This window comes from Rhinoraja longicauda, chromosome 5 (genome assembly GCF_053455715.1).
Source record: "Rhinoraja longicauda isolate Sanriku21f chromosome 5, sRhiLon1.1, whole genome shotgun sequence".
NCBI classification, from domain to species: domain Eukaryota; kingdom Metazoa; phylum Chordata; class Chondrichthyes; order Rajiformes; family Arhynchobatidae; genus Rhinoraja; species Rhinoraja longicauda.
The window spans coordinates 4,449,161-4,461,409 of NC_135957.1; the positions used below are offsets into that span (position 1 = coordinate 4,449,161).

At 48.0% G+C, this 12,249-nt stretch overlaps 1 protein-coding gene across 2 annotated transcripts in view; it reads left to right on the forward strand.

Moving 5' to 3' along the window:
• The window catches only part of mertka (c-mer proto-oncogene tyrosine kinase a), a 148,878-nt gene extending 145,742 nt beyond the window's left edge, over positions 1–3,136 (forward strand). For both annotated transcript variants that reach the window (XM_078398799.1, XM_078398800.1), the window contains exon 19: positions 1,870–3,136. In XM_078398799.1, the coding sequence (XP_078254925.1) occupies positions 1,870–2,326 (457 nt within the window). In that variant the 3' untranslated portion in view covers positions 2,327–3,136. The remainder of the gene's footprint in view (positions 1–1,869) is intronic.
• Positions 3,137–12,249: the final 9,113 nt, after the last annotated feature.

Genomic DNA, 12,249 nt, shown 5'->3' on the forward strand with positions numbered 1-12,249 from the left:
GAAGGGTCTCGACCCGAAACGTCACCCATTCCTTCTCTCCTGAGATGCTGCCTGACCCGCTGAGTAACTCCAGCATTTTGTGAATAAATACCTTTGATTTGTACCAGTTATTTTAGAAACATAGAAACATAGAAAATAGATGCAGGAGTAGGCCATTCGGCCCTTCGAGCCTGCACCACCATTCAATATGATCATGGCTGTTCATCCAACTCAGTATCCCGTACCTGCCTTCTCTCCATACCGCCTGATCCCTTTAGCCACAAGGGCCACATCTAACTCCCTCTTAAATATAGCCAATGAACTGGCCTCAACTACCTTCTGTGGCAGAGAATTCCACAGATTCACCATTCTCTGTTTGAAAAAAAACTTTCTCATCTCGGTCCTAAAAGACTTCCCCCTTATCCTTAAACTGTGACCCCTTGTTCTGGACTTCCCCAACATCGGGAACAATCTTCCTGCATCTAGCCTGTCCAACCCCTTAAGAATTTTGTAAGTTTCTATAAGATCCCCCCTCAATCTTCTAAATTCCAGCGAGTACAAGCCGAGTCTATCCAGTCTTTCTTCATATGAAAGTCCTGCCATCCCAAGAATCAATCTGGTGAACCTTCTCTGTACTCCCTCTAAGGCAAGAATGTCTTTCCTCAGATTAGGAGACCAAAACTGTACGCAATACTCCAGGTGTGGTCTCACCAATGCCCTGTACAACTGCAGCAGAACCTCCCTGCTCCTATACTCAAATCCCCTCGCTATGAATGCCAACATACCATTCGCTTTCTTCACTGCATTTTCTTACAATAAAAGTATTTTAACATTACTGCCAAAAAAAGCACACTGGAAATATTCAGCACGTTGAGTAGGACTGTGGAGGGAAACATAATTAATTATGTTTACATTTCCATAATAAAATAAACATAATTAAGCACAGTTAATATTTTGCATGCTTGCTGTATGATTTGTAGATCGTTTTCAGCACTTGATTTCATTTCAGATTTTCAACCACAGTTGTATTTTATAGAAACAGGAATCTGCAGGTGCTGGCCGACATATAAAGGGCATAACGTTCAGTGCAAGATCAAGTCCAGTAAAGTCTGATTAAAGATAGTTGGAGGGTCTCCAATGAGGTAGATGGGAGGTCAGGACTGCTCTCTAGTTGGTGATAAGACGGTTCGGAGCTTGTGCTGGCTTGATTGAGTTCATATACGGTATTATCTGATTTAGTTGGATAGCAAACAAACAATTGCTTCACTAGATGTCAGTACGCCTGGCGATAATAAACCAGTATTGTATGAATAACTGGCAGTCTGTACCTATCGGACTAGATAGAGCTCTTAAGGATAACGGATGTAAACATAGTCAGGGGGTATGGGGAGAAGGCAGGAACGGGGTACTGATTGTGAATGATCAGCCATGATTACATTGAATGGTGGTGCTGGCTCGAAGGGCCGAATGGCCTCCTCCTGCACCTATTGTCTATTGTGTAAATCTTTGTCCAGAGACTGGATAATTGGAAATTGCCATAATTGCTGCACTTTTGGTTTAGTTCAATTTGGTTTAGAGATAGAACATGGAAACAGGCCCTTCAGCCCACCGAGTCCGTGCCGACCAACAATCGCCCCATACACTAGTTCCATTCCGCACACTAGGGACAATTTACAGAAGCCAATTCACCTACACACCTGCACGTCTTTGGAGTGTGGGGGGAAACCGGAGCACCCGGAGAAAACCCACGTGGTCACGGGGAGAAGGTCCAGACTCTGTACGGACAGCACCCGTGGTCAGGATGGAACCCGGGTCTCCGGCGCTGTGAGGCAGCAACTCTGCGCTGTGCACGTAACAACCTTCATCTGCCCTTTGTGTCTTTCGTTCCAGGTACGAGGTCATGTACTCATGTTGGCGGCACGACCCTGCAGACAGACCCAACTTTTCCAATTTGAAAGCCATTCTCTCTCAGATCCTCGATGGTCTGCCCAGGGTTCAGGCCAAGGAGGACATCATTTATGTCAACACGGGAATGGAGGCAGCCCAGAGGCTGGCGATCGACGATACCTTGGGCTTTTCCCAGATAGACTTGGGTGACCCAGCTGAGGAAGCGTCCTGCAGCCTGGCCTGCAGTGGGGCCACGGTCACTGTGGACGTTCACCAGACAATGGAGTGGCTCCATCGCTACGTTGCCTCTGAGCAGCCAGTGAACGCCGCGGACGCAGGTACGCCATTGTTGCACCGTGGCTGTGATGGGAACGGCGACACGTTTCCTGCAGCCAAACCCAACTCTGGCGACATTCCTTATGCCGACGATTCTTCCGAAGACTCCGCGGTAATGGTGTGAGAGAGCAAGGAACGCTTGGCACCAAAGACAGCAGATGCTGGGAACAGACCTCTGCAGCAACTCCACCGGCCAGGCAACAACGATAGACAAATGAAGGAGTTAGACCAGCAACTCCACCGGCCAGGCAACAACGATAGACAAATGAAGGAGTTAGACCAGCAACTCTAGACATGGCCACAATTTCAACACATCCAGAGCACAAATAAATGGTTGGCGCATTCTGTTGATTGCATATCGCATGTCAAGCCGAGGAAGGATCGTGACTTGATGCATTGATTGGTTCTTTTTGGATACAGACATAAACTGCTGGGGCAACTCAATGGGTCAGGCAGCAAAGACACACACACACACACTGCTGGGGCAACTCAATGGGTCAAGCCACATCTGTGGAGGTAGAGAAGAACAGTCAACATCCTGGGTCTCCAGCAGTTCATCCCGAGTTCCTCCAGCCGTTCACTTTTTCTTTTCCACTCACGAACTGAGTAGTAATAAATATTTGTCAGTGGGCAGACCCAAGAGTTGCCAGACCAAATACGTGTAACTACCTTTTTTAATGGACAGCACATCAGCAAATGGTACGGCAATTAATTCATGTGCGCGCTTGTAATCAGTTGTCAGTTGGGCTGAGAACAGTGGCTTTGACAATCCAGGGCTTGGATCTTGGCTAAATGATGAATCAGGGATCATTTTGAAGGTTTGTATTTTTGTACGTGTTTCCTTGTCGTTCTGAGGATTTTCGGGGCATTAAAATGATTGATGGAATTCACAACCGGCCTGTTGGCTGCTTTTAACATTAACTAATAGTACTTCTTGCAAAGTATCAGTCAGAGTTTACAATTGATCGTGTTTACACTCGGAGGGGGTACGAACAGCAATATATAAAAGCAATGTCTATATTGTACTGAAAGAGTGTATATAAAGTGTATCAACATTTACCATTATGAACAGAGATGGGCGCAGCGGTAGAGTTGCTGCCTACAGCGAACGCAGCGCCGGAGACCCAGGTTCCATCCCTGACTAAGGGCGCTGTCATATCATATATCATATAAATACAGCCGGAAACAGGCCTTTTCGGCCCTCCAAGTCCGTGCCGCCCAGTGATCCCCGTACATTAACACTATCCTACACACACTAGGGACAATTTTTACATTTACCCAGCCAATTAACCTACATACCTGTACGTCTTTGGAGTGTGGGAGGAAACCGAAGATCTCGGAGAAAACCCACGCAGGTCACGGGGAGAACGTACAAACTCCTTACAGTGCAGCACCCGTAGTCAGGATCGAACCTGAGTCTCCGGCACTGCATTCGCTGTAAAGCAGCAACTCTACCGCTGCGCTACCGTGTCTGTACGGATTTTGTACGTTCTCCCCATGACCCGCGTGGGTTTTCTCCGAGATCTCCAGTTTCCTCCCACACTCCAAAGACGTACAGGTTTGTAGGTTAATTGGCTTGGTAAATGTGAAAAAATTGTCCCTGGAGTGTGTAGGATAGTGTTAGTGTGCGGGGATCGCTGGGCGGCGCGGACCTGGTGGGCCGAAAGGGCCTGTTTCTCTAAACTAAACTAAACTAAGATCAAAGTCTGTCTATTCTTCAACTCAAAATTCCCAAACTACAGCATCCATTGCCTCTTCAATAATTCCAGGGTTTCTGCCCCATTATCAGAAAGTGCAATTCCATGGTGTGAGGCAAAGAAATTCCTGATGTCATTCTTGAGACTTTAGAGATACAGCGTGGAAACAGACTCCTTGGCCCACAGAGTCCACACCGACTAGCGATCCCCGCACACTAACACTATCCTTCACACACTGAGGACAATTTACAACGTGTGGGAGCATCCGGAGAAAACCCACGCGGTCACGGGGAGAACGTGCAAACTCTGTACAGACAGCACCCGTAGTCAGGATGGAACCCGGGTCCCCGGCGCTGTAAAGCAGCAACTCTACCGCTGTGCCACCATGAATTAACCTTATGTCGGATTGTACCCATATCCCGTTTTGGTTTAGTTTGAAGTCTTGTTTAAAAGATACAAAATGCACAAAATGATACAAAAGATCTCCCGGGTGCCGACCATTTTAACTCCCTTTCCCATTCCCACACTGACCTTTCTGTCCTGGGCCTCCTCCATTGCCAGAGAGAGGCCACATGCAAACTGGAGGACCAGCACCTCATGTACCTCACCTTGTGTATCTTACACCCCAATAGTATGAACATTGAATTCTCAAACTTTAGGTAACTAACTAACCCCCTCCACCCTCTCCTTTTTAATTTTCTCCCCCCTCAATTCCCTGTGTCCTCACACCTCTTTCACCCCTTTCCCGTCCCCTTTTACCTACATCCTTTCCTCTGGCTTCACAATTCGTCATTTGTCTCACACTCTATGACTCGTAGCCTCAACTACCTCCTCTGGCAGCTTGTTCCATACACCCACCACCCTCTGTGTGAAAAAGTTACCCCTCGGATTCCTATTAAATCTTTTCCCCTTCACCTTCAACCCATGTCTTGTATTCACTGGAGTTTGGAAGGATGAGAGGGGATCTTATAAAGACATATAAAATTATAAAAGGACTGGACAAGCTGGATGCAGGAAAAATGTTCCCAATGTTGGGGGAGTCCAGAACCAGTGGCCACAGTCTTAGAATAAAGGGGAGGCCATTTAAAACTGAGGTGAGAAGGAACTTTTTCACCCAGAGAGTTGTGAATTTGTGGAATTCTCTGCCACAGAGGGAAGTGGAGGCCAAATCACTGGATGGATTTAAGAGAGTGTTAGAAAGAGCTCTAGGGGCTAGTGGAATCAAGGGATATGGGGAGAAGGCAGGCACGGGTTATTGATTGTGGATGATCAGCCATGATCACAATGAATGGCGGTGCTGGCTCGAAGGGCCGAATGGCCTCCTGCACCTATTTTCTATGTTTCTATGGCCTCTGGTCTTCGATTCACCTACTCTGGGCAAGAGACGCTGTGCGTCTACCCGATCTATTCCTCTCATGATTTGTACACCTCTATAAGATCTCCCCTCATCCTCCTGTGCTCCATGGAATAGAGACCCAGCCTGCTCAACCTCTCCCTATAGCTCACACCCTCTAGTCCTGGCAACATCCTCGTAAATCTTCTCTGTACCCTTTCGAGCTTGACAACATCTTTCCAATAACATGGTGCCCAGAACTGAACACAATATTCTAAATGCAGCCTCAACAACGTCTTATACAACTGCAACATGACCTCCCAACTTCTATACTCAATACTCTACGTGACAAATGCTGGAGGTGAAAAGAACACAAAAGGGAGTCTGATGAGGAGAGAAGAGTGAAATGGAAAGCCAGAGGGACATAGGGAGCAAGGGGAGGGGAAGAGGGGTGGTGGACTGGGAGAAAGGTGTGTGCGGTGGGATGGGGGTGGTACTGGAAGCGGAGAGGCAGAGGGAGTGGTATTTGGGCTGGATCCTGGAGTAGTCATGGGACTCCACATAAAGACTAGAAAACTCCCTCTTCAATGAACGCCCATCGATCACCCATTCACAGGGGTTGCACATTATCCCACTTTTCCATCCTTTCCCTGCACACTAGGGACAATTTTTACCGAGGCCGATTAGCCTACGAACCCGCCCGTGTTTGGGATATAGGAGAACCCACAACCCAAAGCCACAGGAGGCTCGACCAGCCCTGACCCGGGGTAGATCGCCTGGCGCGGGGAGCTGAGACCCCCCAATGCAGGAGCTTGATCGCCCCGACACGGAGGGCCCGACCACCGGCAGCTACGGGAGTCAAGAACGTTCCATCAACGGAGGATTCGAGGCCCCCGATCGCGGGAGGACAAAGAAGGGAGAGATTGAACTTTGTTTCGCCTTCCATCCCAGTGAGGAATGTGGAGGAGTCACTGTGGGGGATGTTCATGTTAACATGTATTTTGTGTGTCCTGTTATTTTTTATTGGTATGAATGTACGGCAAATGAAATTCCTCGTATGTTGCAAAACACACTTGGCTAATAAAGTATGATTATGATTATGAGAACGCCCAAACTCCACACAGACAGCAGCTGAGTGGAGATCAGTGGATATTTTTACGGCAGAGATAGATAGATTGTTGATTAGTGCGGGTGTCAGAGGTTATGGGGAGAAGGCAGGAGAATGGGGTTAGGAGGGAGAGATAGATCAGCCATGAGTGAATGGCGGAGTAGACTTGATGGGCTGAATGGGTTAATTCTGCTCCTGTCACTTATGAACCCAGGTCTCTGACACTGCGAGGCAACAGTGGCCCGCTGTGCGTTTTCCTTTTCGAGACTGCTTGATTCTGCAGGAAAAGCACTCCAGCAATTAGATTGCCAGGATTTTGTTTAAAATTCCAACCGAACAATGCAAGATTCACATGTCAAGGGAGTTTCAAGAGAGTGGGGGAATTTGAAATGAGAGTGATTAGCCGAGTCTGCTAAACTGAGAGCTGGGGCAAGGTCAGGTTGCATTTAAAAGATAACGTTAAAGAAAACGTTAAAACATGCCACAAAGATCAGGGAAGGCAATCAAGACTTTATTCCAGATGTCAACTTCTTTACATCGGCGAGACCAAACGCAGGCTCGGCGATCGCTTCGCTCAACACCTCCGCCTTAACCAACCTGATCTCCCGGTGGCTGAGCACTTCAACTCCCCCTCCCACTCCCAGTCTGACCTTTCTGTCATGGGCCTCCTCCATTGTCATAGTGAGGCCCAGCACAAATTGGAGGAACAGCATCTCATATTTCGCTTGAGCAGCTTACACCCCAGCGGTATGAACATTGACTTCTCTAACTACAGATAGTTCCTCTGTCCCTCTCCATCCCCTCCCCCTTCCCAGTTCTCCCACTAGTCTTCCTGTCTCCTCCTACATTCTATCTTTGTCCCGCCCCCTCCCTGACATCAGTCTGAAGAAGGGTCTCGACCTGAAACGTCACCCATTCCTTCTCTCCTGAGATGCTGCCTGACCCGCTGAGTTACTCCAGCATTTTGTGTCTACCTTCGATTTGAACCAGCATCTGCAGTTATTTCCTCCACCTTATATACAGAATTACCCTCGCTGTTGCAGGCACTTCAGCATTCCTACCTCCTTCAGAATGGTCTTTAAATCATGCACCTCTGAAAGGTACCGTTCACGGTGGCGCAGCGGTAGAGTTGTTGCCTCACACCGCTTACAACACCAGAGACACGGGCTCCATCCTGACTGATCCGGGTGCTGTCTGTACGGAGGTTGTATGTTCTCCCTGTGAAGGCGGGCACGGATTATTGATCGTGGATGATCAGCCATGATCACAATGAATGGCGGTGCTGGCTCCAAGGGCCAAATGGCCTCCTCCTGCACCTATTTTTTATCTGTCTATGTATCTTTGTTTTCCTCCCACACTCCAAAGACGTACAGGTTTGTAGGTTAATTGGCTTGGTGTATGTGTAAATTTGTCCCTAGTGGGTGTAGGACAGTGTTAGTGTGCGGGGATCGCTGGTCGGCGCGGACCCGGTGGGCCGAAGGGCCTGTTTCCGCTCTGTATCTCTAAACTAAACTAAACTAAACAAACACAGTTCAAATCCCGTTCCACAGCAGATAAACAGATGTCCTGTTACCCGATCAACATCATTTTATTGTTTTACAATCGCCATTTGTCCTCTGCAGTGCAGATGGACACAAGATGCTGGAGGAGCTGAGAGCTGGGAGTCCCAGTGAGCAAGAGGGAGGTGAAGAGTTAACAGGGGAAGGTGCAAGTTGGGTGGAGTCAGGATGCATTTGGGAACCATTCAACAAGAATGTGACATAAACGATCAGTGAGACAGACGTCTGCTACAGCATCTGGCTTCAGTTAACAATCTATATTTTAGATATTTGGGTGGTCACGGTGGTGCAGCGGTAGAGTTGCCGCCTTACAGCGAATGCAGCGCCGGAGACCCGGGTTCCATCCTGACTACGGGCGCCGTCTGTACGGAGTTTGCACGTTCTCCCCGTGACCTGCGTGGGTTTTCTCCGAGATCTTCGGTTTCCTCCCACACTCCAAAGACGTGTAGGTTAATTGGCTTGGTAAATGTAAAAATTGTCCCTAGTGTGTGTGGGATAGTGTTAATGTGCGGGGATCGCTAGTCGGCCGAAAAGGCCTGTTTCCGTGCTGTATCTCTAAACTAAACTAAAGATTACGTGGGTCTTAACCTGAAACGTCACCCATTCCTTCTCTCCAGAGATGCTGCCTGTCTGTGTCTTTTTTCCTTATATTTTAGATTAGTTTAGTTCAGAGATACAGCGGGCAAGCAGGAACCTTTCAGCCCACTGAGTCCACGCCGATCCACGATCACCTATACACGAGTTCTATCCTACACACACTAGGAACAATTTACAAGCCAATTAGCCTGAAAATCTGCACGTCTTTGGAGTGTGGGAGGCAAACGGAGCAACCCAAGAAAACCCACGCAGGCCACGGGGAGAACGTACAAACTCCGTACAGACAGCACCCGTAGTCAGGATGGAACCCGGGTCTCCGGCGCTGTGAGGCAGCAACTCTACCGCTGCACCACCGGGCCACCCATTAGTAGGGGATAATTCTTTCTGTCACGATGCTTTCAGCTCTGATAACAGGCAGTAACTATGGGATATCAGGATTTTTTTTGACTTCCTGTCTTTCAACATAGCAAGGCTAACAACTGCAGAAGAAGATGACCTTTCTTTGAAAAGATGCTCACTATATTCTAAGATAACCGATGCGTGACGACACTGCTGTGAGTCAAGGAGTGTAGGAAAATAACTGCAGATGCTGTTACAAATCGAAGGTATTTATTCACAAAATGCTGGAGTAACTCAGCAGGTCAGAGGAGAGACTATGAGGAGAGACTGAGCAGACTGGGGTTGTTTTCCCTGGAGCAGAGAAGGCTGAGAGGGGACATGATCGAGGTGTACAAGATCATGAGGGGCATAGATAAGGTAGATGGCGGGGAACTTCTTCCTCTGGTGGAAGGTTCAACAACGAGGGGACATAGATACAGGGTAAGGGGAGGGAGGTTTCGGGGGGATGTGAGAAAGAACTTTTTCACCCAGAGGGTGGTTGGAGTCTGGAACTCACTGCCTGGGGTGGTGGTGGAGGCGGGAACACTCACAACGTTTAAGAGGCATTTGGATGGGCACTTGAAATGCTACAACATTCAGGGCTACGGTCCAAATGCGGGAAAATAGGATTAAAATTAGACTGTGTTTGGTAACGGGCGGCGCGAACACGATGGGCCGAATGGCCTCTTTCTGTGCTGTAGGACTCCCTGACACTATGACTCTATGTCAGGCAGCATCTCAGGACAGAAGGAATGGGTGATGTTTCGGGTCGAGACCCTTCTTCAGACCCGCAACGCCACCCATTCCTTCTCTCCTGAGATGCTGCCTGACCTGCTGAGTTACTCCAGCATTTTGTGAATTAATACCTGCTGAGAGTCAAGGTCTTTTTCACCTCTTTCTCAAACTCTGCTTTGATGCGGAGGACTGTTGATCAGACTATTAATATTTATTCTATCGTCAAGGCTTCTCTTTCTTTCATGTGTTTCAGTTTAGTTTAGAGATACAGCATGGAAACAGGCCCTTCAGCCCACTGAGTCCATGCTGGCCACTGACCACCCGTTTGCACTAGTTCCATGTTATCCTACTTTTGCTTCCACTCCTTACAGTCTAGGGGGGAGGCTCATTAACTGTTGGTATAAACCAGCCACTGTAGTGCCTTGCTTCCTCATACCACATTCTAAAACACAATTGGAGGTCCTGAAACTGTAGAGCAAATGCCATCGAAGTAGGACAGCACAGAGTATTGAGTGTAGAAGTTGGGAGGTCATGTTGCAGTTGTATAAGACGTTGGTGAGACCGCCTTTAGAATATTGTGTTCAGTTCTGGGCACCATGTTATAGGAAAGATATTGTCAAGCTTGAAAGGGTTCGGAAAAGATTTACGAGAATGTTGCCAGGACTAGAGGGTGTGAGCTACAGGGAGTGGTTGAGAAGGCTGGGACTCTATTCCATGGAGCGCAGGAGGATGAGGGGAGATCTTATAGAGGTGTATAAAATCATGAGAGGAATAGTTCAGGTAGATGCACAGTCTCTTGCCCAGAGTAGTGGAATCGTGGACCAGAGGACATAGGTTCAAGGTGAAGGGGAAAAGATTTAATAGGAATCCGAGGGGTAACTTTTTCATGAATGTATGGAACAAGCTGCCAGAGGAGGTAGTTGAGGCTGGGACTATCCCATCGTTTAAGAAACAGTTGGACAGTAGGTACATGGATAGGACAGGTTTGGAGGGATATGGACCAAGCGCAGGCAAGTGGGACTAGTGTAGCTGGGACATTATTGGCCGGTGTGGGCGAGTTGGGCCGAAGGGCCTGTTTCCACACTGTATCACTCTATGACTCTATGAAGGGCCTGTTTCCACACTGTATCACTCTATGACTCTATGAAGGGCCTGTTTCCACACTGTATCACTCTATGACTCTATAACAGACCTTCGGCCCAAGGTGTCTGTGCCAACCCTGATGCCTTTTTAAACTGATCTTTGCACATGATCCATACTCACCATTGCTATACGTTTTTCACGATTGTAAATGTAAAATGTTCTGCATATCAACATTCAAAGGTGGGGAGTATTTTATTGTCATTGGTCCCGAAACAGAACTATGAAATTCTTAGTTGCAGCAGCACAACAGAAATGTAGAAATGTTTCCAAAGTTGGGGGAGTCCAGAACCAGGGGCCACAGTCTTAGAATAAAGGGGAGGCCATTTGAAACTGAGATGAGAAGAAACTTTTTCACCTGGAGAGTTGTGAATTTGTGGAAGGCAGTGGAAGCCAAATCACTGGATGGATTTAAGAGAGAGTTAGATAGAGCTCTAGGGGCTAGTGGAATCAAGGGATATGGGGAGAAGGCAGGCACGGATTATCGATTGTGGACGATCAGCCATGATCACAATGAATGGCGGTGCGTACAGGCTCGGAGGGCTGAATGGCCTCCTACTGCACCTATTTTCTATGTTTCTATGTTAAACACAGTTTCCATGTGTAAAAATGTAAAATGTGTCAACATAAGTAAACACAGATGTATAAACTTGTTAAATGCCATAATAAATTAAACAAAGTTCAGTATACGATATGAACGAACTTTATTTATCCCAGGAGGGAAATTGATCTGCCAACAGTTATAAAAACACAAAATACATGAAACATGAAATTAAAGTGATGAGTGGAAAGGCTTGGGGGATGTGCAAAGATTGGGGATGGGGGTGGGGTCAGTCTCAGTCTCAGTCTCAGTCTACCCCACGACAGAAGGGGGAGGAGTTGTACAGTTTGATAGCCACAGGGAAGGAGGATCTCCTGTGGCGTTCGTTCTGTGCTGCATCTTGGTGGGACCAGTCTGTTGCTGAAGGTGCTCCTCAGGTTGACCAGTGTGTCATGGAGGGGGTGAGCTGTATTGTCCAGGATGCTCCGCAGTTTGAGGAACATCCTCCCCTCCAAGACCACCTCCCATGAATCCAACTCCACCCCCAGGACAGAGCCAGCCTTCCTGATGAGTTTGTTAATCCTAATGGCTTCCACAGCCATCGCCCTGCTGCCCCAGCACGGCAGTGAAGAAGATGGCACTGGCTACCACCGATTGGTAGAACATCTGTAGCATCTCACTGCAGACGTTGAAGGAGAGGAGCCTTCTCAAACAGTACAGCCGGCTCTGTCCCTTGTCCAGGGCCTCAGCGTACCTGGACCAGTCCAGTTTACTGTCCAGGTACACTCCAAGGTATTTGTACTCCCCGGTAAACTGCACATCCACACCATTGATGGAGACAGGGGACAGGGGTGTTCCTCTCCTCCTAAAGTCCACCACTAACTCCTTAGTCTTGTCGGTGTTGAGCTGCAGGTGATTCAGCCCACACCACTCAACAAAGTCGTTGACTACACCTCTGA